The sequence below is a fragment of the Pristiophorus japonicus genome, chromosome 18 (genome assembly GCF_044704955.1).
Source record: "Pristiophorus japonicus isolate sPriJap1 chromosome 18, sPriJap1.hap1, whole genome shotgun sequence".
Classification (NCBI taxonomy): domain Eukaryota; kingdom Metazoa; phylum Chordata; class Chondrichthyes; family Pristiophoridae; genus Pristiophorus; species Pristiophorus japonicus.
The window spans coordinates 48,250,875-48,275,573 of record NC_091994.1 but is presented as its reverse complement, the minus strand read 5'-3'; the positions used below and the strand labels follow the sequence as shown (position 1 = coordinate 48,275,573).

The following is a 24,699-nucleotide window of genomic DNA, read 5'->3' as shown; positions in this document are numbered from 1 at the left end:
GCTTTCATTACCTTGAAGATTTTGGGCTTGTGGATCAAACCCATGAGGGAGAGGAAACCTCCATATGACCAGCCATGGATGGCAACTCGGTTTAGATCAACAAAGCCATATTTCTCCGCGACCCACTGCAGCCCCTCCACCTGATCTTCAATCTCTACCTGGCCCTGTGGAGGAGGGGAGAAAATGGAGATGAAAGGATTGCGTAATTACAGAGTTCCACACCTAGGAGAAGACGACCTTAGAGTAAAAACGTAACACGGTCACTTCTATATGACTTAATGAGCATTAGCACCGAGATGGGAGCAGATGACCTGCTTGTCCTCTTAGGTGGAAAATGGTATCAGGGCTTAGGTAGGGACACTGAGGAGCAGGGATTCATTTTATGTTCTAAGAATAATGGGGACACTGAAGAGGAGTTTTGTTTGGTTTAATTGAACAAGATTTATCTCCCCAAAATATTTATTTAGCAGGATTAGTGTATTTACAATGCAATAGTAGCAGTCACAGGGAAATTGAAAATACAAGATTAGCGAATGTTAATTTATAGTGAGTCAGCCATGTGGAACTAGAGCCATAAACCTAAATAAGTGAAAAGTTAATTCAAAGCAAACTTCGGGAGGGTGATGAATGCTTAGAATTACCTACCCGGTGAGGTTAGGATTTAGAATTCTATGAAAGGTTGCACTAGATGGGCCGAATGGCCTCGCTCATCTCTATTTATCTTTGTGATTAGGCGAGTTCAAAATGTTCATTGGATGCCAGGCTAGGTGAGTTTGATTACTAGAGGTACAAGCTTGGTGGGGCAAATATTACTCTTCCTTGACCCTTTCAGCCCCAAGCTGATGTCATGGTTTCTGATTTGGGCAAACTAAAAGAACAGCATCTTGGATTACCCATTGCAAAATCCAGCAAAACAAGGCTAGCACATACATTGCTGGGAACTTGATACTTATTTATGTGATAAGCTGTCCCAATCATGCCTTCATGCAATAATGCTTGCCAGCAAGCAGTGGATAGACACCCCAAGTCCACTCTCACACATCCCTTGATGGTGGTAGTTATAATGCTGCCGAGACCTCAGAGCAGACCATATCCTTGCCTTATTAGGTGCTGGGAGACACAAATCGATGAAGTAGAAAAATTAGGACAAGAGTTGAAATCCACCCTAGTCAGATCAGATGAAAGTCATCTGTGTCCTGGCTTTAAGTCGCAAGTATAAAGTTACGGCAATGTCGGCCTAGTTCCTAATGACATGGCCCACACTATAAAAATTGCCGCTAATTTAGCCATAGGATTATTAGTTGGGAAATGAAAAACAGTCACATTGGTGCAATGCTTAGAAGCTGGAGCGACGGCACGTTGTTGGGTTGAGTAGACACAGAGCTTTATTTTGCATCTAGGCATCCTGTACTGACCTGGGTGTGCTTGGGACAGACATGAGCTGGCTGTTCTGGAAACATTTCTAATCCCCAGATCTGGTATAGTCACCTTGAGCAGCACAACATATCCACAGAAACAATGTGGGCGGGAGGGAGGGGGCAATTAAAAATCTCCACCTCCTTTCTTTGTGCAGCAGAGAACACATTTACTCCAGTTACAAAGCAATTAACTGGCTATCACTGCACATCAAAATGAAATATGCATCAACAACAGTACGTTTGAAGTTATGGGTGAAGAATCTGATATAAAGCACTTAACTTGGCCAAATTCCAGCTGAAATATCAGGTTGGGAGAGAAATTCACCTCTTGATAAACAGAAACATCGATACAAAGCAGTATATAATGGTCAATTTTGACAGTCAACTGGGTGCTCGAGTTATTTGTCTGTCACACTCCTGAAATAATCTTGTTTTATGGGGAAATAAGCTTTCAGTCAGACTGTGACTGCTATCTAATACTCTTATTTGCCTACCTTTGCACAGTTTGTGAAAAAAATTAGATATGATATCCTAATGGCAACTAATCAATGTATTATACCCAGCAGTTCAGCACTTAAGGTACCACAGAGAAAACTCTGGACCAGAAACTTACAGATCACATCTCAGGAGGTGGCTTAGAGTCAGAGCTATTGGCACCAGGAAAATTACAGGAATAATAGTTACGATTACAATGAGTTAGACAGATTACAAACCCATTTGAACATTGAGCACTTTTTTTTTTTATAAAGTGTGAGATATGTCAGAACATGTCACATCTTTGAAGTAAAATGTGAGCTGACTTCCAGGATTAAATAGACGAGCAGCACTCAACATTAAGGATCGCACACAAACAACTAGTGTCTGTGGTACCTGCACCCCAGTGCCTACCCAAGAGGAGGGAAAGAAGTTGAGAGCTTTTTTTCCCCCAATATATCAAGTTCTTCAGACTAGAAGAAGAACATGGTGGGTATAGGCATGTTTAATTAGATGCCACTTTAAAACTGCTATGGTAAAAGGGATAATACCATTTTGTTTTTGAGGGCACCTTCGAACAAAAGACCTCGCTGGCAGGAACCCCTGCCATCGATCACCACCACTGCATAGCCAAGAGACGCCAGCGTATTCAGCCTCAGGTACTTTATTCCCTTGAACGAGTTGTTCACCAGCTGCACCTACATGAACAAGGAAACAAATTCCAGTCAATATCTTCAGTAACCAGGTGAGTGAAGATGTTAAAAGAAACTGGAGGAGCTCTGCTAATGGCTCTATTGATAAGTGCGCCATCCAATCTCAAACCGAGACATTGGCCCCAGATTCCTCACTTGGCTGCTTTACAGTAACCCGCTTAAAGGCATCCATGTGGATGTCGAACAATGACAGGATTAAGGTTGAGGTTGGCTGTGATGATTGAAAAGCTTACTGACACTCCCTGAAGAGCAGCCACAATATACTGCACTTGCACCCCAACAGCCTGTTTGTTTCTTTTTATTCATTCCTGGGATGTGGCGTCGCTGGCAAGGCCGGCATTTATTACCCATTCCTAATTGCCCTCGAGAAGGTGGTGATGAACCGCCTTCTTGAACCGCTGCAGTCCGTTTGAAGGTAGTCCTGCAGTGCTGACTTTGTCACAGCGGTTTGCTACAACTGAGTGGCTTGCTAGGCCATATCAGAGGGCAGTGGGTCTGGAGTCGCATATAGGCCAGACCAGGTAAGGGCACCAGGTTTCCTTTCCTAAAGGACATAAGTGAACCAGATGGGTTTTTACGACAATCACCATTACTGATGCTAGCTTTTTAATGCCAGATTTTATTTAATTAACTGAATTTAAATCTCCCAGTTGCCGTGGTGGGATTTGAACTCGCATCTCCAGACTTCTGGACTAATAATCTGTTGCTAGTCCAGTAACATAAACCACCATTCTACCGTTCCCACAGAACGAACAGGAACTCTAAATGGCCAACGTGCAAAAGGTGCAACTTAGCACTTTCTGAAATGAAGTGTTTCACAGGCTGAGATCACACATTTTTAATCAATTTAACAAACTAAATGCAAACATTTTGTTGTTGCAGCTGTACAGGACCTGAACTCCCACTGAACTTAACCGAGAAATCTTTAAAAAGTGAACTGTAAACCTTTCCAAAACCTCAACATTAAAATAAATGTGTTTGTGGGGGAGGAGTGCGTGGTGAGAGAAAAGGAAAGGGAATGACCACATTCTCTAAGCTGTTACAATGGTGTCTCATACAGTCTTGGAGCAGGCCAAGTGGAGTTTCATTCAATCTGCAGACTGGTTAATGTGTTTGTGTTAAATTCCTACCTGCAATATTTTATCAGTAGCCCATTTAATACAAATGGCACAGAGAGGAAATTAAATCCTTTTGTGCTTTCACCAATAACATCCAGAAGGACAAGTGAGCTGGAGACTAGGTTCGTGGCATCACAGATTTCAGAACCACCTCCTCACAGGCAGCCTTTAACATTAGATCTAAAACTTAAGCTTCAACATTGGGGAGGGCCAATGAACAAACATCCCATTTAAACAATTTCAAATGAAATGCCAACTCATTAGAATTGCTTTCCCTTTACTTAGAATTTTTTTTGTGCGTGCACTTGGAGGTAAAAGTTCCACTGCTCCAGATACTGACGTGAGCCAGGATCGCATTCTGCAAAAGAGCAGATTTCCAGCCGGTGATTTCCTTTTATTTAACTTTAATGGACACAAGATTGCCAACTGGGAATGTGCGATTTCATAATGTGTGCGCCAGGAGCAGCAGAGTGTTTTACCCTTTTTTGCCTGTACAAAGTGTGCATGTATTTGTTGGTACATTACTACGTTTACAGTATAGCCCATCATAAAGCTGGTGAGGTACATCGGCTAAGACACAAAGTGGCAAAATTCATGTTCACACCATCCAATCTTAACCTCAGCTGGGTAGTATGTGGGAGGGGTGGGAAGAGACAGCCAGAAAGCTCTACACATCTTAAGAGGGAGGATGGAGATTGGTCAGGCTCTTCTTGGGCAACACTTCCTGAGCAGATCACCTGTTTGGCAGGTGGGACAGCTCCACTCTGGGATTCCTAAAATCCTGTCATGAAAACAAGCGAGTTTCAGCACAACCAGGCAAATTTTATAGGGAGGTAAAACTCAAAGCGACTGCTACCCTAGAGTTTTATGATGTACAGCACAGACAAAACCAAACTTAGAATCACAGAATGACATAGCACAGAAGGCAGCCATTCAGCCCATCGTGTCAGCTCTTTGAAAGAGTTACCTAATTAGTCCTACTCCCCTGCTCTTGCCCCATAGCCCTGGCAAATTCTTTCCTTTTTAAGTATTTATCAAATTCCCTTTTGAAAGTTATTATTGAATCTGCTTCTACCACCCTTTCAGGCAGTGCATTCCAGATCATAACTTGCTGCGTAAAAAAACATTTCTTCCGCCGATTACCGTAAATTTGTATCCTTCGGTTAACCACCCTTCTGCCGCTGGAAACAGTTTCTGCTTATTTACTCCATCAAACCCTTCAAGATTTTGAATGCCTCTATCAAATCTCCCCTTAAACTTCATTGCTCAAAGGAGAACAACCCCATGATAAGAACATAATAGAAGGAACAGTAGGCCATACAGCCCATTGAGCCTGTTCTGCTGTTCAATAAGATCATGGCTGATGATCTATATCAACATTTTCCTATCCTATCCCGATTCCCTTAGTGCCCATAAATCTATTGATCTTGAATATAATCAACGATGCAGCATCCACAACTCTCTGGAGAGTAAAGAATTCCAAAGATTCAACGTTTTCAGTAAGAAATTGCTCATCTCAGTCCTAAATGGCCGACCCTTTACCTTGAGACGATGCCCCTTAGTTCTAGACTCTCCAGCCAGGGGAAACAGCCCTTCAGCATCTACCCTGTCAAGCCCTCCAAGAATTCTATACATTTCGATGAAATCACCACTCATTCTTCGAAACGCCTATTCTACCCTGTCAATCCCCTTTAGATTCTTGCATGATTCAATGAGGTTACCTCTCATTCTTCGAAATTCCAGAGTCTAGGTCCATTCTACACAATCTCTGCTCATAGGACAGCCCCCTCATCCCAGGAATCAATCTAGTGAGCCTTTGTTGCACCCTCTCTAAGGTAAGTATACCCTTCGCGAGCCGATTCAGGAGGGCAACTTGGATTGAGCGAGGTCGCGGCGCAGGAGCGATGTGATCGGGGCCCAGGAGAGGCGTGAGTTACAGCGCAGAAGAGGCGAGGGCTTAGGGGCAGCACGGGCCAGCTCACACTGCAATGTGTGCGCACTAGGTCCATGCAGCAGAGCTGGTCTCCAGTCGTCTTGGTTAATCTTTGTCACTGGACCAAGACCTAGCTCTGTCAAACCCGTGTGGTGGTTGGTGTGCAACAGCCACCACACGTTAAAAAAATCCACGCACAGGCATCTTCCAACCTTCAGGATGTAATTCGGGGCCTGGAATATTAGGTTCTGTATTGCAACGCCTGTGAACTCATCCCATCCCTTTTTGGAGTGGAAGCAAGTAAGCCTCGATACGAGGGACCGCCTATGATGATGATGATGATGATGGATACCCTTCCTCGGACAAGACCACCAAAACTGTATACAGTACTCCAGGTGTGGTCTCACCAAAGCAATGTTCCCCCTAGGTGCGCGGCCGCTTGTCTGCGCAATAATCTCAAAGGTGCCATGTAGGCCACTGATCTGGATTATTGCGGCCAATTCTGGGCACCACACTTGACATAGAAAATAGGTGCAGGAACAGGCCATTCGGCCCTTCGAGCCTGCACCACCATTCAATATGATCATGGTTGATCATGCAACTTCAGTCCCCACTCCTGCCTTCTCTCCATACCCCCTTATCCCTTTAGCCGTAAGGGCCACATCTAACTCCCCTTTGAATACATCCAACGAACTGGCGAACTGGCCTCAACAACTTTCTGTGGTAGAAAATTCCATAGGTTCACAATTCTCGGTGAAAAAGTTTCTCCTCATCTCGGTCCTAAATGGCTTACCCCTTATCCTTAGACTGTGACCCCTGGTTCTGGACTTCCCCAACATCGGGAACATTCTTCCTGCATCTAGCCTGTCCAATCCCGACAGAATTTTATATGTTTCTATGAGATCCCCTCTCATTCTTCTGAATTCCAATGAATATAAGCCTAGTAGATACAGTCTCTCTTCATATGACAGTCCAGCCATCCCAGGAATCAGTCTGGTGAACCTTCGCTGCACTCCTTCAATAGCAAGAATGTCCTTCCTCAGATTAGGAGACCAAAACTGCACACAATACTCACTGTGTGGTCTCACCAAGGCCCTGTACAATTGCAGCAAGACCTCCCTGCTCCTATACTCAAATCCTCTTGCTATGAAGGCCAACATGCCATTTGCTTTCTTAACTGCTTGCTGTACCTGCATGTCTACTTTCAATGACTGATGTACCATGACACCCAGGTCTCGTTGCATCTCCCCTTTTACTAATCTGTCACCATTCAGATAATAATCTGCCTTTCTGTTTTTGCCACCAAAGTGGATACCCTCACACTTAACCATATTATATTGCATCTGCCATGCATTTGCCCACTCACTTAACCTGTCCACGTTTAGGAAGGATGTCAAGACCTACAAATACCCTGCACGCACAGAAATTTAAAGGGGCCGCACATTAAAAGAAACAAGCCACGCAGAACAAAGAGCAGCTAACAGGGAACATTACACGAAAGTTCTATATAATTGCAGCAAGACTTCCTTACTCTTAAACTCCAACTCCCTTGCAATAAAGGCCAACGTTCCATTTGCCTTCCTAATTGCATGCGAGTGATTCATATATGAGGACACCCAAATCCCTCTGAATACCAATATTAATTAGTCTCTCACCTTTTAAAAATATTCTGCTTTTCTGTTCTTCTTACCAAAGGCGAGATGTTGACACTTCCCCACATTATACTCCATCTGCCACCTTCTTGCCCAACCACTTAACCAGTCTATATCCACTTGCATCCTCCTGACAGCTTACTTTCCAACTAGCTTTGTATCATCAGTAAACTTGGATATATTACACTCGGTCCCCTCATCCAAGTGATTGATATAGGTTGTAAATAGCCGAGGCCCAAGCACTGATCCTTGCTGCACCCAGCCATCTGGAAAATGACCGTAGTATCTCCAGTCTCACCGTGTAGAAGTATTTTATCTCTGGTATCATGCTAGTAAATCTGTACCCTCTCTATGGCCTTGACATCCTTCCTAAAGTGTGGTGCGCAGAATTGGCCACAATAATCCGCTAGGGCATAATCAGTGTTTTATAAAGGTTTAGCATAACTGCCTTCCTTTTATACTCGATGCCTATTTATAAAATCGATGCATTTTAGGCTTCCTAACTTGTCATGCCATCTTCAAAGACTTGTGTACGCAAGTCTCCCTGTTCCTGCATTTCCTTTAAAATTGTACCATTTATTTTATATTTCCTCTCCTCATTCTTCCTGCCAGAATGAATCAATTTACACTTGTTAAATTTCAACTGTCATGTGTCTGCCCATTTCACTAGTCTGTATGTCCTCCTCATGGTTTACTACATTTCTGAGTTTTGCGTCATCTGCAAACATTGAAATTATATCCTGTATACCCAAGTCCAGATCATTATCTATCAAAGAAAGCAGTGACCTCAACACCAATCCCGGGGGTCACCATTGCATACTTCCCTCCAGACTGAAACACAACCGTTCATCACTACTCTCTCCTTTCGGTCCCTTAGCCAATTTCATATCCACTGCCCCTTTAATCCCATGGACTTCGATTTTGCTAACAAGTCTATTAGGTGGTACTTTAACACCTTTTGGAAAGTCCATATATACATTAAGTGCACTATGCTCATCCATCCTCTGTTACATCAAAGAACTCAACAACTTATGGATGGATCAATTACGGTCGAAGGTGAAGAAGGAACACTGAATTGAAAGAAGAACAACTGTGATAATCAGACGTTTAGGAGAACCACCCAAGTGCAAAGGGAACAAAAAAGGGAAGCAAAATCACGAAGGAGGTACCAGAGAGATGGTTACGGGTTTTGAAGGAGTCAACTTTTCAAGGATTTAAGCAAAGGGAGTTGGAGTTGGGCAGTAGTTTGCAAAGTCAGAGGTTGAAGGTTGTTTTTTTTGGGGGGGAGGAAGGTGTGTTTGGGGTGGGGGGGGGGGAATGGCACTTTTGAAGAGAGGCAGTATGCAAGGAGGGAGAACCATTTACTAGCACGGGGCCGGGAAGTGAATTTGGATGGTCAACAATTTAGCAGGAATGGGATCAAAGGAGCAGGAGGTGGGTTTCATGGAAAAGATGAACTCGGAGGCGGCGCAAGAGGATGTCAAAAGCAGAGAAAGACTCCGGCTCAGAGCTATGGCTGGGTGGGAGAAAGCGGTTGGGACGAAACAAAGACAGCTTAATGGATGGTCCCGGTCTTGTTGAGAAAAATGTGTGTGTGGAGGGACAGCAGAGGGGTTTAGAGAGATTGTTGATTACGGAAAAAAGCTGGGGTTATCTTGGCTCTCCAAGATGATTGTGGAGTAGTGAGCTGTTTTGACAGAGGAGAGGGGGGCCCAATAATGCTTGATGTAGTCCAACCAGATCTAGTTATGATGGTTAAACCAGTTGGGCGATAGATACAAGTCTGTGCATCTTGGACTTAATGGAGCTATGATTGAGGCCTTACCAGGAAGAACAACTGGGGTGGTTTTCCTGGGAACAAGGGCTCATAACATAAAGGTAAGGGAGTGGTTGAATAAACTAATGATTACAGAAGTATGGTGCAGATGAATGGCAGGCCATAGGCTAGGTGGATGGGAGGTTGAGAGTGCAATTGTGGATAACTGCACCTGTAATATACATCAACGGGCTTACAAAAAAATCCAGACGCGATTAAAAATTGCATCAGAATTTGCATGCATTGGGAAGGCCGGTCAACGATCTGGACTCCCTTCCGCAAAGACTCTAGTGCTATTTACTGTCCAGCGATACATTTCCTCATCTGAAGTATTCGCAATATATATTTAATGCAACACCAGTGCAGAATAATTCCAGGAAGAGGAAAGCTTGCTAATAATTTGGTGTAAACAGATACACCATTGAGTATTTCTTGAGTGATAAATAGCTGAAGCAGATTGCCAGCGAGGGTGACTGAAGCTGGGACACTGGACCCCGAAGAGCTCAGAGGAGGGCGGGTGGGGATAAAGGCAGCAAGAGACTCGTAAAGATGACATTAAATGGAGTTAAAGGGCTTTCATCCAAACCTCGTGGGAGAACTCCAACACTCACTGCCTACACTACTGTTCGAGCACACATTAAAAAGGCTGCTGCTTTGGGGAGGTACTCAAAGCGATCAAAGCCCACACAGATATATGCCAGCATAAATCATCAGCCGTAGAGTGCGAGATGGAAGAGGAGAAACCAGAGGGTGAAGTGCAGAACAGAAGATGGATGAACTTTTTTGTTCATTTAGTGTTGACTGGCAAAGAAACCCACTACGATTAAGAGCCACCAAACCAAGCTACTGTCCGATATGGACTGCACACAGTCTCCATAAGGATATACTCCTAACCCCTTACACAAGTTCAAACAGCAGAGATGCAGATTAGCAGTGCGCAGAGGTACTGCTGCAGTTTAATGAGCTAAAATCACACGCCTAACAGTAGAAAATAAGCTACTTGTTCTGTAGAGACTACCCTGTCCATTCGGGCACTAGCTTGTAAGCTTAGCTGGTGCAACGTAGGAAGTCCCCAGAGACCTATTCCAACTCGGTTCCCTTAATGAGCCAGACTCTGAACAGTCTAGTGCCATGGAGTACTGTGTACCTCCCTTGCTCAGACTAACAGATCAGTCAGTGCATCAGAGACTTGGCTTGGTTATGAACTTCTACTGCCAGGTATGTCATCTTGGAACTCTTGACTCCAAAGAGACCCACTTGCCTTCATCCCAAAGGAGGACGACAGTTACTAGTCACTAATACGTAATAGATGCAAGAAACCATCCCTGTAAAGGTATAATTTAGATGACAAAATTAATTCACACACCAACCCAACTTGGACATATAATTGCCATTCTTTCATTGCTGCTGGGTCGAAATCGCGGAACTCCCTAACCGAACAGCACTGTGGGAGTACATTCACTACACGGCCTGCAGCTCACCATTTTCTCGACGGCAACTAGGGATGGGCAATAAATGCCAGTTGTGGCAGCAATGCATAGAATGATTTTTTTTTAATAAATAATGTTCCTGAAATTTATTTCATTAATATAAAATTCTTCTTGCACTTACACAAACGCACGCATTTTTGCTATTTAATTAAAAGAAAACAACTACTGCAATTACAACTAGGAAAAAATCTCTCTCCTTGTAGCCTTACCTGTGGCCCTCCATAAACAAAGAGGATGGTGGGGTGTTTGCGGGCGGGCTGCAGGTTGTGAGGTTTATACAACATTCCGTACAGCTTGAAACCAGATTTACTGGGGAAGTTGAAAATTTCAGGTGGCACGTAATCAGGGGGGCAACCTATGCAAGATAAGGGAAAAAAGTTCAAACTTACTCTACCAAGTAGCAGGATTACAGGTCAGTTTATCGAAGTTTTGTCCCATTTTTGGTACCAGTGGCATTAGCACTGTTCAAGCTCAGCTGAAGCCCCCCCAGTGACCACAGTGTAGCAGAGAGAGAGAGACCATAAGATCCTCGGTCTCTGCTGAATTAGCTGATATCAGCCATTGGGATAGTTAGGGCTCTAAAACTGACCTCAATACCCTTCTGCTGGGCCCTGACCTGCGTGAGAACACCAGCGGCAGGTCGGGGCCATAAAAGAAGCGGAGGTGCAGCAGCCCCTGGACAGCGTGGAGGCCACTTAAGGGAGCAGTGCGAGCTGGTGCAGGAGGGCGAAGGCAGCGAAGAGTGACGTCATCAAGGTCCAAGTCGGTGATTGGAGCATGGGCAGGTACAACGAGAGACTGTGGAGGAATGTGATCGGGGCCCAGGAGAGGCGAGAGTTCAGGACCGGGGACAGCACGCCAGCCCACACTGCGATGTGTGCGCGCACTAGGCCCATGCAGCAGAGCAGGTCTCCAGACGTCTTGGGTAATCCTTGCCACTGGATCAAGACCTCGCTCGGTCAAGCCCGTGTGGTGGCTGGTGTGCAACAGCCACCACACGTTAAAAAAATCTACGCACAGGCATCTTCCACCCTTCAGGATGTAGTTCGGGACCTGGAATATTGGGTCCTTCATTGCAACATCTGTGAACTCATCCCTTTTTGGCATGGAAGCAAGTCATCCTCGCTTCGAGGGACTGCCTATGATGATAATGCTGGGCAAGATAAATATTAGCTAGGGTTCCCGCTCTGAATCATTAGCCAATGACGTGTTCTGGCAGTGCATGTGTGTGGATGTCACTCAAAATAAATATTGGGCTCAGCTGTATAACCTGCCGACACTCATCGCAGTTTTACACAGAATGAATCTCGAGTTGGATGAGATATGTAGAGCAGCTGGCACTGCGTGTGGGACTGCACCCGAGCAACAGGCATTGCATTCAGGGTTGAGGGAGAAAGGAGCTCAACCAGATTCATTCTAATTTTATTTTAAGTTGGTCCCTCTTCTCATTTAGACTGCTTGAAACTGTCCTCCAGAATGCGAGTTTTAGGTCTTCACTGACCACTTATGTAACGTTTAAATTAATATTTCCATTAATCTGTATGTATTTTAAGTTATGGATATGAACATGATTTTGATATTTGGATTTAGAATTTATCCACCAATGAGAGAATAATGTTAAAACAGCCCTCTCCAAGATTCTAGGCCCATAAAATTCACGCAGAACACACCAGTAAGAAGTAAACAGAAATAGGACAGAGTTGCTTGAGCTTTGAGGACTAGAAGGCAAGGGCTTGCAAGCCTTAGTTTGGGCATCATTGCTCTGGATGCAAGTGTTTTCGATCGAAGCCATCCTCTGAAGGGCGGCAGGATGCAGGACTCCTTACTCTGGGGTGCAGCTCCACCTAGTGGCTGACCAAGGAATGCCAGCATTATCAGTTTATTTCTTTTCCTCCCAGTTACAGGACACAAAACACGTGAACTCTGCAACATCTGTATGCACTTCTCATTAGTTAGTAAGGCGTTGACTCTTACTGGGATACGGTTTGCACACTGGTACATTACCAGGGAGGCCCAGAAGAACCCAGGGCCCAGGGGCAGCACGGGCCAGCCCACACTGCAATATGTCTGCGCACTAGGTCCATGCAGCAGAGCAGGTCTCCAGTCGTCCTGGTTAACCCTTACCACTGGATAAAACTCTAGCTCTGTCGAGCCCTTGTGGTGGCTAATGTACAACAGTCACCTCACGTTAAAAAAATCCACGCACAGGCATCTTCCACCCCTGGAGTTCAGGACTGGAATATCGGGTCCTTCATTGAAATATTTGCGAACTCATACATTTTGGTGTGGAAGCAAGTCATCCTCGTTCAAGGGACCGCCTATGACGATATCCTCCAACAGTAAATACCAGTTGGGGCCATCATCGCCAATCCCAATACTGTCCTCAAATGACTCTCACAAATATGCTATTCAAAGAGGAGTTTGCTGGACTGCAATCAAGAGCAGGATACCTAGATGACTTTTCCCTCTCTAACCAGGATCGCTGAGGTCAATCGAAGTGTCCCTATTAGTGCTTGGGTAATTCAGCATAAACCTGGGATTACACCTAACCTCACCTTCCTGAATTTCCTCAATTATTCACTGAATTAACCGGCTGCAGAATCCCAGTCATAGCTTCAAAGATCAGTTACTGCAGCAGCTGTGTGGGAGGTCAACACCTGATAGGTAGGCAATAAAAGTGCCTGTACCAACAGTGGAAGTTAGTCCAACACTTCAGCAATTAATCCACTGATTTTAAAACTCAGTGGTGTGCACCTAATTATGGGGCCAACCTACCTAATTTATACATTTGTTGGGAGATATATTTTTAATATATTCTCTTCAGTGGCGCACAGCCATCCAACCAAGAGAGGCCCTTTATATAGAAGAGACATCAAGTGCTCATATAATGAAATAAAGAGCAGATTTTACATTCATATACAGGTTGAAACTCTCTTATCCAGCACCCTCAGGACCTGGCCTGTGCTGGATAAGGGATTTTGCTAGACAAGAGGTGGTCACGTTAAATTGGAGGCATGTTTTCAATTTTCAGAATGTGTTGGTTATCTGTAAAGTGAGCAGTTTATACCAGGTGCTAATGCTTACTGCTGTGCTTATAGTAAAGGCACAGCAAAACGGTGTATAAATTCATTGCATCTCCCTCCAGTGGTAGAAAATTAATACTGCAGCTGTTTTTTCTAAACATACTAAAACATTGGAACAAGGGGATATCGGGGGGCTGGCTGGCTTGGGAGTGCGGCAGAGAGATCGTTTTACTTGGGGGGAGGGTGGTGGATCGCTGGGTCAGGCCAGCGATTGCAGGAGTCTGCAGCGAGGAAGGACTTCAATTTGTTCATGACGGAGCAGCTGGGAATGGTGCCAGACGAGGGGTGGTTCCGGATAAGGGAGTCCCGGATAAGGGAGGTTCAACCTGTACTTGAGAACTGTTTATATTCATCATAAATATTTTTGCAGAGCATACGGATTTGCAAAATTTGTGAATAATGTTGATTTCTATGCAGCGCACAGGGGTGAAGTGCTCAGCCTATTTTAAGTTTCTGCCAGTAGGCACATGCTCCACACCCATGAACCTTTCTTTGGGCAATTAGAAACTGTTGTACAAGTCCGGCATGGAGTCAATGGGACAAATGGCCTCCTTCAGTGCCGCAATGACTATAACAATGTATAAGTATGTTTAGAAAAAACAGCTGCAGTATTAATTTTCTACCACTGGAGGGAGATGCAATGAATTTGTACACAAGAGATTAATGCGCAAAGTTAAAGCACATGGGATTGGGAGTAGTGTGCTGACATGGATTGAGAACTGGTGGTCAGACAGGAAGCAGAGAGTAGGAGTAAATGGGTACTTTTCAGAATGGCAGGCGGTGACTAGTGGGGTACCGCAAGGTTCTGTGCTGGGGCCCCAGCTGTTTACACTGTACATTAATGATTTAGACGAGGGGATTAAATGTAGTATCTCCAAATTTGCAGATGACACTAAATTAGGTGGCAGTGTGAGCTGCGAGGAGGATGCTATGAGGCTGTAGAGCGACTTGGATAGGTTAGGTGAGTGGGCAAATGCATGGCAGATGAAGTATAATGTGGATAAATGTGAGGTTATCCACTTTGGTGGTAAAAACAGAGAGACAGACTATTATCTACATTTACAACAGATTAGGAAAAGGGGAGGTGCAACGAGACCTGGGTGTCATGGTACATCAGTCATTGAAGGTTGGCATGCAGGTACAGCAGGCGGTTAAGAAAGCAAATGGCATGTTGATCTTCATAGCGAGGGGATTTGAGTACAGGGGCAGGGAGGTGTTGCTACAGTTGTACAGGGCCTTGGTGAGGCCACACCTGGAGTATTGTGTACAGTTTTGGTCTCCTAACCTGAGAAAGGACATTCTTGCTATTGAGGGAGTGCAGCGTAGATTCACCAGACTGATTCCTGGGATGGCGGGACTGACCTATCAAGACTGGATCAACTGGGCTTGTATTCACTGGAGTTCAGAAGAATGAGAGGGGACCTCATAGAAACGTTTAAAATTTTGATGGGTTTAGACAGGTTAGATGCAGGAAGAATGTTCCCAATGTTGGGGAAGTCCAGAACCAGGGGTCACAGTCCAAGGATAAGGGGTAAGCCATTTAGGACTGAGATGAGGAGAAACTTCTTCACCCAGAGAGTGATGAACCTGTGGAATTCTCTACCACAGAAAGTTGTTGAGACCAATTCACTAAATATATTCAAAAAGGATTTAGATGTAGTCCTTACTACTAGGGGGATCAAGGGGTATGGCGAGAAGGCAGGAATGGGGTACTGAAGTTGCATGTTCAGCCATGAACTCATTGAATGGCGGTGCAGGCTAAAAGGGCCGAATGGCCTACTCCTGCACCTATTTTCTATGTTCCTATGTTTTGCTGTGCCTTTACTATTAGCACAGCAGTAAGCATTAGCATCTGGTATAAACTGCCCACTTTACTGATAACCAACACATTCTGAAGACTGAAAACATGCCTACAAATAAGTTCACCATTGTACTAGATTCCTAAAGCAACAAAATGTGATACAACTGTATTTAATTGTAGCCAATTTTCTCTCCACATTGATTTACTGCTGGGGTGAAGATCCACAAACAGCTGACCCTCTCCAGCACCTCCTTGAAGTGGCAATTTATTACACGCGAGCTTGATGACAGCGGGCTGAAAGCCATCACAGCCAGCCCAATCCTGTTCCTACCAGAAATCCACCCATATATGCTGGAGGCACTGGACAGCAGGAAACCTGACTGCTTCCCCTCGGTCCCCACTTTACTTAGCCCAAGGACAATGAAGCAAATTGTTGTGCTCCAGCTGTCTCCTTGGCCGAGATTATGGCTGCACAGACTAGGCCATGAGCCTGGAACCACCTAGTCTCTGCCTTTGTCAACTGAGCCATCGGAGAGCTAGTTGCATATTGATCCATCATATAGAAAGCCAGCAGTATTTACTCTTCAATGCGACGGCACATTCCATTGGGACACTCACCCGCTGCTTCCATCATGCTGGCACAGAATTCCGGCTCTTTGTGCAAGTGGTCTTCTTCGGGACCCGTCAGTTTGTATACATGGACGCAGGGGGGGGTGCTGGCATTACTGTAATGGCTGATGAACATGTCAAAGTTCTGAGGAAAATGTGAGAAACTTTTTCAAGACCAGTGCATTACTGTTTTATAACATCACCAAATTTCTACACCGTGAATTGGTTCAGGCTCCTGCACACAAACATATTAAATCTTGATTTTACACAGTGATTAAGTGAGGCCTTTGCAGATCCAAGAATCAAAGTTAACTACTGGAGATGCTCCAATTTGGGTGGACAGTTGAGCTGCCAAACAGCAGCTTTTACAGTCGAGTGTTGGTCTCTACTCATCTCCCCACTAACTAGCCGAGGAGGCTAGCTCCCACGTTACTCGAGCCCACTGCTATTCCCCATCTCGACAGTCACCAGGAAGCATACCAAGCACTGATGATCATTATCATTTCGTACTGTCAGTTTATGGCCCCCTTAGAATAAATCCAAACTGTATAGCCTTAGTTCCTTCTTCTGTCAAAGAATCTGTTCCAAAGATATGCCTGGAACATATCTGCGACCAGTATAGCACATCCCAATATGGTGTGGTCATGGCAAAAGAAAAATCAATCAAGGGGAGGAACTAACTAAATTCAATACAGGTTTAAAAAATGGTGATGGAGAAACTAATGAGAATAAGGATGGAGAAATTTCCAGTACCTGATAGTTTCCACCTCAGCACTATTAAAAGGTGAGGAAATTGGTGATGCTTGTGTCATAATCTTCCAAAACTCTCTCGATTCAGGAATTGACTCCTTAGATTGGAAAACTGCCAATGTCACTCCATTATTTAAGAGATAAACTTGGAAATTATAGGCCTATTAGTCCAACGTCAGTTGTGGGGAAGTTAATAGAATCTATTAGGGACAGAGTGACTGAGCCTCTCGACAATGAGCTAATCAGAAAGAGGATTTGTAAAGGCCAATCCAACAAACTCAGTTGAATTTTCTGAGGAGATAACTAACCTGGATAAGGAAGTGTCTATGAACATTATTTATACCGACTTGCAGAAGATATTTAATTTGTTCAGGGGTGATGTCAGAAAGCCCACCTTCACAAAGGGTAGTGGAAATCTGGAACGGTGTTCTCCAGAAAGCTGTTGAGGCTGGGGTCAATCGAAAATTTCAAAACTGAGATTGATATATTTTTGAGAAGGAAGGGTATTAAGGGTTACGGAACCAAGGCGGGTAAATGGAAATAAGATACAGATCAGCGATGATTTAACTGAATGGTGGAGCAGGCTCGAGGGGCTGAATGCCCTACTCATGTTCTTATAAAAATCAGGCCTGGAGTTACACAAGAATGCAATGGAAAATTTCAGATGGTGTGATTGGAAGGGTTAAAACCAAATTAACATCTGGACAATTGTTTTAAAGAGACAGAAATCAGTAAAACTTGATCCTGCGCCAGATAATACTACCAATCTGATCTAAAATGTCTGTCTCCCTGAAGCCGTTCAGCTGATCTAAGGAACACAACAGTTTCACGGAAATTGAACCTACAAGAACATAAGAAATAGGAGCAGGATTAGGCCATTTGGCCCCTCGAGCCTGCTCCGCCATTCAATAAGATCATGGTTGATCTTTGACATCAACTCCACCTTCCTGCACTATCCCCATATCCCTTAAATCTACTGATCCAAAATGTTGCACTGACCAGGAAGTAGCGAATAAAAAAAAATTTGACACGTGAATGTTAAATATAAAATGGATTCATAAGGTCTCTACCAAATACTTTTTCCGAATTGAGAAACCTAGGTCAAGACCTATAGCACAGGACATCACTTAAAGTAAAAAGAGTAGGCAGATCTGGAAGTGGTGACCAGGCGATGTCAAGTTTGGGTTTAAAAGCCTGTAAACTGCAGGGGAAAAGGCAGGCAGGATTGTAGGAGTTCAATAGTTGAGCTCTTGGAAAACAGTTACAGTAAAACACTCGGGCTTGAAATTATGTCATGTAATATTAGCATTTAATGTGTTTATATTAAATTCCATTGCTATTTTAACCAAGGTGTTAACTTTGTTAATGGGTTAATAAGCATTTGGACCCCATTAGTACACAGCATTATTTCACACCCTAGTGTATGGTGTGGATCAGGGAGGTTCCAGGTTCAATCCCTGGTCTATTCTGCGTTAGCTGATAACTGGTCACCACCTCTTATTGCTATTCGTTGAATAAGCTCTGAATTACTTTTAATTTTCTTCACTACTTTCCTGAATTCCAAGAGTGAAAATACTCACCTGGCTCACTGAGCAGCTGTGTGAGAAGCCAGCTTTTGTTAGCTGAACGACTTCTCCAGGAAATTCGTAATTTACCACATAGAGGTGATGTTCTAATGGAGTGTCTTTAGTGGCTTGGAAATAGACCAACTTTGTTGCTTCATTCACCCAGATCTGAAAAACGTTAGACGCAAATGGTTTTAAGTCCAAAAGCATCCAGAGAGAGAACGCACCACCATTTGAAACCAGCATAGTGTACATACATAGTTAGCTTAACATAACAGGAAGAAAATCACACTTGGTGCACTTTAATGTTGTATTGTTCTTGTGTGACATCCTTAATTCAAAACCTCATTGTTCCCATCGCTGTCATCACCAACAATAGATCTGTAACGTCCAATACTTCACCCCAGTGCTGTACAGCTCAAGACACAATCTCCAGGCACAACCCGAGTTTGGAAGGACAAAGTCCACAACTACGAGTGTTCTGCACAACTCAACAAAACACTCTACAAAAATGTCCTATGCCCACCACTGCACCCCGCTTAAAATGCTGTCCAGGTATTGCTAACCGAGGAGAACGTCGGGTGAAGGAGGGAACCAAGCTTTGCTGTGCTGCCCTCTGAGTAAATTGCTCACCATCACTCACTGTCTGGGCTCACACATGAATAATGTCCAAGTCAGCAAGGGTGATAAAGTGGCCAGGGTTTCAGCTCGTTTGAAGCGATGATGTGTGAGGTTCAAGATCACTCGGGGAGAAGGTTAGGGTCTTGTGGCAAAACAGCCCACCAACAAGGTTCGCGTATCAATCGTGTGGCCTCGAGAGGGTGACCGACGCCTGTTGAACGGTTTCTGAGCAAGCAGTCAACCCGTTCGAGAGAAGAAAAAAAATGGCCACGAAAATAAAAGTTTGTTTGAATGAACAAATAATCATGCACGTGCAAGTATTATGGATACCTGTATGTACACAGGCAGTTATTTAAAGCCCTTGTTTTGGCTGGTCAAGGAAATTGCTCAATCAATTGGAAATTATTTTCGAACAAACCTGCAAGGAGAGGACACTGACGATTCTGGTGTTAAAAGCAGTTTGCAACAGTCAGAGGGGTCCCAGTTTGATTTGCCGACATACAAGTCTGAAACATGATCCATTGTGAAAAGCACTTGGGAGACATTTGGATTACCTGATCAGGCTCTATATAATTTGCAGTACGTGCAGTTAGCTGACCTCAGTTGGGATAGCAATAAAGCCATAGCAAATGCCTGTATTGTATTTCTCCTCCGAAGTAGTTTCCCATCCTGGCAACATGTTGGTGAATCTATGTTGCGCTTAATATCCTTTCTCTAATGGGGTGCTCAAAACTGCACAGTTCTAATTGCAGCCTAACCAACCATTTGTACAAATTCATCACTGATTATTTACTCTTGTACTCTGTGGCCCTAATTATAAAACCCTAAAATGCTGTTGTGGTTTTTATGGTATTATCTACCTGCAATTTGCAGTTTCAGGGAATTATCCATTTGAAGCCCTAGCTCTCTCCACCTATAACCTTCAGTGGGTGCCTTTTCAGTACAATTATACTCCATTCCTTGTTTTTCCTCCAAAAAGGCACTTATTCACAATCTCAAGCACCACACGTACACATGTCGATGTGTGCGTGTGTGGGGATTTGATGAGGGGGGCGAAATTGGTGACTGACAATTAATGTCCTTTGGCTAAATCGCTAATCATCATCAAGGCTCTTAAATAAATGAGCACTTGAAATAGTTAGCAGAAGGAAACTTGCGCTCATGGAACGGTATGTGAGCAAGCTGCCAACACCTTCAGGACAGAAGAATATTTCAGGCTATAGTCTAAAAGTGAGCACCGTTCACTTGGTCTATAACCATAATTAATTCACAGCCATGCTATCACTCCCATTTAGCTGACAGGCAAAGCCACCGATCTTCACAACCCATCTACTGCAAGCTTACCCTCGAGCCATGTCTTGCCAGCACCTCCCACTCACCACTAGTTAGCGCAACCTCCTCTTTGATTGGGCATTTAAAATCATCTGAAAGCAAAGAGCCAATAATTAGTCCAACACAATGGTACAATAAACATAAGGTTACACGGGACAAATAGCTTGTGGAGAGAAAAACAGAAAAATTCAGTTGAGACACATTGCAGTTGTTATGACCACTGATATGCAATTTTTTTCTCTCCCCAGAAAAAAAGGGAATATTAGCTACAAAACACAACAAAAATCCCATAATCGCGCATAATAAAATCAGATTTTGACTTATTCTCTTGCCATAAAGCCATGGGCCCAATTATAACATGGACAATCGCAAAGATAATCCTTGAATACATCTAAAAATCCCAGAATTCCATACAATAATGGAATCTGACCCATTGCTGTAAACCTGTGGCCCTGACTACAGGATTTTCAGGCAGATGTGGGACGACTTTTTGCCTAAATTAGGAATTCACTCGGGTCTTGGGACTCCCTAGCAACACAACATTTTTTAACAACTTGTATTTATCATCAAATCATAGGCAGTTCTTTGGAGTCGAGGATGTCTTGCTTCCACACTAGAAATGAGTTCTCAGATGACTGAAAAGTCCAATGCGGGACCTAGTCGGTCACAGGTGGGGCAAACGATGGTTGAAGGAATGGGTGGGGTGCCGCGCGCTCCTTCCGCTGTCGATGCTTGGTTTCAGCTTGCTCTCGGCAGAGAGACTCAAGGTATTCAGCGCCTTCCCGGAGGCTCTTCCTCTACGTTAGGCGGTCTTGGGCCAGTGGGGATGTTATATTTTTTCAAGGAAGCTTCGAGGGCAACTTGAAGCATTTCCTCTGCCCACTTGGGGCTTGCTTGCCGTGTCGGAGCTCAGAGTAGAGCGCTTGTTTTGGGAGTTTTGTGTCGGGCATGCAGACGACGTGGCCTGTCCAGCGGAGCTAATCGAGCGTGATCAATGCTTCGATGCTGGGAATATTGGCCTGAGCGAGGACATAGACGTTGGTGCATTTATCCAACCAATGGATTTGCAGGATCTTGCGGAGGCAGCATTGGTTGTACTTCGTGTTTTGAGGTGCCTACTGTACATAGACCATGCATCAGTCATATAGGGCGGGTATCATCACTGCTCTGTAGACCATGAGCTTGTATTTATATAGAGCCTTTAACGTAGTGAAACGTCCCAAGGCACTTCACAGGAGTATTTGCGAGCCACAGAGAAATTAGAGCAGGTGACTAAAACCAACCTCTGACCAAGCTTTTGAAGGAGCGTTTAAGGAGGAAAGAAGTAGCGAGGCGGTGAGGTTTACGCAGGGAATTCCAATTGGGGTTTAGGCAACAGAAGGCACGGCCACCAATGGTTGAGCAATTATAATCAGTGATGCTCAAGAGTGCAGAATTAGAGGAGCGCAGATATCTCTGGGCTGGGGGTTCTGGGGCTGAAGGAGACAACAGAAATAGAGAGGAGCGAGCCCAAAGAGGGATTTGAAAACAAGGTTGAAAATGTTGAAATTGAGGCATTGCTTAATTGGAAACCAATGTAGGTCAGCGAGCGGGACTTGGTGCAAATTAGGACACGGGCAGCCGAGTTTTGAATCACCTCTAGTTTATGTAGGGTAGAATGTGAGGCCAACCAGGAGTGCGTTGGAATAGTCAAGTCTAGAGGTTACAAAGGCATGGATGAGGGTTTCAGGAGCGGATGAGCTGAGGCAAGGGAGGAGACGGGCGATGATACGGAGGTGGAAATAGGCAGTCTTACTTATGCTGCGGTCGAAAGCCCATTTCAGGGTAAAATATGACACCAAGGTTGCAAACAGTGTGATTCAGCCTCATACAGAAGTTGGGGAGGGATGGAGTCAGTGGCTAGGGAACAGAGTTTGTTGCAGGGACCTAAGACAATGGCTTCGGTCTTCCCAATATTTAATTGGAGAAAATGTCTGCTCATCCAGAATAGATGACAGCCAAGCAGTCTAACAATTTAGAGACCGTGGAGGGGTCGAGAGAAGTGATATTGAGGCAGAGCTGGGTGTCATCAGCGTACATGTGGAAACTGACGCTGTGTTTTCGGATGATGTCGCCAAGGGGCAACATGTAGATGAGAAATAGGAGGGGGCCAAGGATAGATCCTTGGGGGACACCAGGGGTAACGATGAGGGGCAGGAAGAGAAGTCGCTGCAGGTGATTCTCTGGCTACGATTAGATGGATAAGAATGGAACCAAGTGAGTGCAGGCCCACCCAGTTGGACAAGGGTGGAGAGGCGTTGGAGAAAGATAGAGTGGTCAACCGTGTCAAAGGCTGCAGACAAGCCAAGAAAGACTAGGAGGGTAAGTTTGCCTTTTTCAGTCACAAATGATGTAATTTGTGACTTTGAGGAGAGCTGTTTCATTACTGTGGCCGGCGTGGAAAAACAGATTGGAGGGATTCAAACATAAGAGTTGCGAGAAAGATGGGCACGGGTTTGGGAGGAGACAACACGTTCAAGGACTTGGGAGGAAAGGGAGGTTGGAGATGGGGTGGTAGTTTGCAAGGACAGAGGGGTTGAGGGTTTTTTTTTTTTTTTTTTTTTTTTTTTTTAAAAAAAAGGTGAGGGGGGGGATGACGGCAGATTTGAGGAAAAAGGGGACAGTACCCGAGAGAGAACCGTTAAGTGTCAGCTAACATGGGAGCCAGAAAATGAAGTTGGGTAGTCAGCAGTTTGGTAGAAATAGGATCAAGGGAGCTATTTCCACCAAAGGAAGCAGGAAGTGGGTCTCATGAACAAGATGAGCTCGAAATAAAAAATTCTGAGCACTGTTCTGACTTGTGGACCTCGCCCGTTTAATCAATCAATTTTACATTTCTGTTACTACAGCTTAGCTTAAACCCAAGAGAAAGCACTGTAAAATGTGACAAAAGCCAGTGTTTGATCTTTGACGAGAGTCCTCCACTGTATAATTCGTGGGTCAAATTTTTAAACTAAATGTGATTATAAATCCCACCCCATCCGTACAAATAAAGACACAAGGTGATGTTACAATTCCACGGGTCACGGGCACTCCACTCCAGTTAAGTGCGGGTCTAATCAGCAAGCTTTCAAAGAGCCAGCTCAGGAACAATTGGCTGAATGGCCTCCTTCTGTGCTGTAAGATTCTAGAAGTGTGAGCAAGATATTAACAGCAGTGGGCATCACAGCTAAGCCCAATCGTGTTCTCACCCAATGACCCATATGCAAATTTTCCATCAGGAATCACAGCAGAGTTACATAGAATTTACAGCACAGAAATGGGCCATTCAGGCTCAACAGTAATCCTACCATTCATACTACTTTCACCTTAGTCCTGTCGACCTCAGATGCTGCCTGACCCACTGAGATTTCCAGTATTTTCTGTTTTTATCTCATTAAACCTGCATTCATCTGGAGCTCTGGAATATTGCAGAGATGCCAGGAACCACGGTTCCGGAGGATGGCTTTGATTTCCCACAGTCATCCTGGCAGTTGTTTTCTCGGCCAAGTTTTGGTGGATCCATGGATTGTATCAAAAGGAAGGAATGGTGACAGCTGCTGAGGAGCCAAACTTTGACTGACATAATCCAGTGCTAATGGTTGCAAGTGAGCTGAGCGTCGAGAGTGAAATCCTTTAGGATTGTGATTTTGAGCCCAATTTGTGCCCGGATTGTCGATGGCGCCCGAAGCAGAAACTCTACCCGAGAAGCCCAAGTGCCTTTGCTCTCAACATCGCTGGAATTAGAGGGGAAGAGTCAGTCAGCGGTGCTGCTCTTGATCACCGGGCCGGGACGACCGCACGTTGCTCCCTCTAATGGCCAATGCTGACACGGGCACAGCAGGAGCGGCGCGAGCGCAGGCACAAGGAGGGGCTAGGGCCCAGGGGCAGCACGGGCCAGCCCACACTGCGATATGTGCGCGCACTAGGTCTGTGCAGCAGAGCTGGGCTCCAGTCGTCTTGGTTAATCCTTGCCGCTGGACCACGACCTAGCTCTGTCAAGCCCGTGTGGTGGCTGGTGTGCAACGGCCACCACACATTAAAAAAAATCCAATTACAGGCATCTTCCACCCTTCAAGATGTAGTTCGGGACCTGGAATATTAGGTCCTTCATTGAAACACCTGTGAACTCATCCCTTTTTGGCGAGGAAGCAAGACATCCTCATTTCGAGGGACTGCCTATGATGATGACCTTAGTCAGCTGCAATCAAATTGCTGAGAGTTTATTACAATAGGCAACAGACTATATACAGGAAAAATGGTTAATGTCACCACAGCGAGCAAGGCTTGTTCCCTTGTGTCAGCA

The 24,699-nt window shown here is 44.7% G+C and overlaps 1 protein-coding gene across 5 annotated transcripts in view; it reads right to left on the bottom strand.

Annotated features, from left to right (window-relative positions):
* dpp9 (dipeptidyl-peptidase 9) overlaps nt 1–24,699 on the bottom strand; it is a 112,556-nt gene that overhangs the window by 7,119 nt on the left and 80,738 nt on the right. For all 5 annotated transcript variants that reach the window (XM_070859958.1, XM_070859959.1, XM_070859960.1 and 2 more), the window contains 6 exons: nt 20,388–20,467; nt 18,438–18,590; nt 16,117–16,252; nt 10,824–10,969; nt 2,444–2,590; nt 12–164 (listed from right to left, as the gene is read on the bottom strand). In XM_070859958.1, coding sequence (XP_070716059.1) covers nt 12–164; nt 2,444–2,590; nt 10,824–10,969; nt 16,117–16,252; nt 18,438–18,590; nt 20,388–20,467 — 815 coding nt within the window. The remainder of the gene's footprint in view (nt 1–11; nt 165–2,443; nt 2,591–10,823; nt 10,970–16,116; nt 16,253–18,437; nt 18,591–20,387; nt 20,468–24,699) is intronic.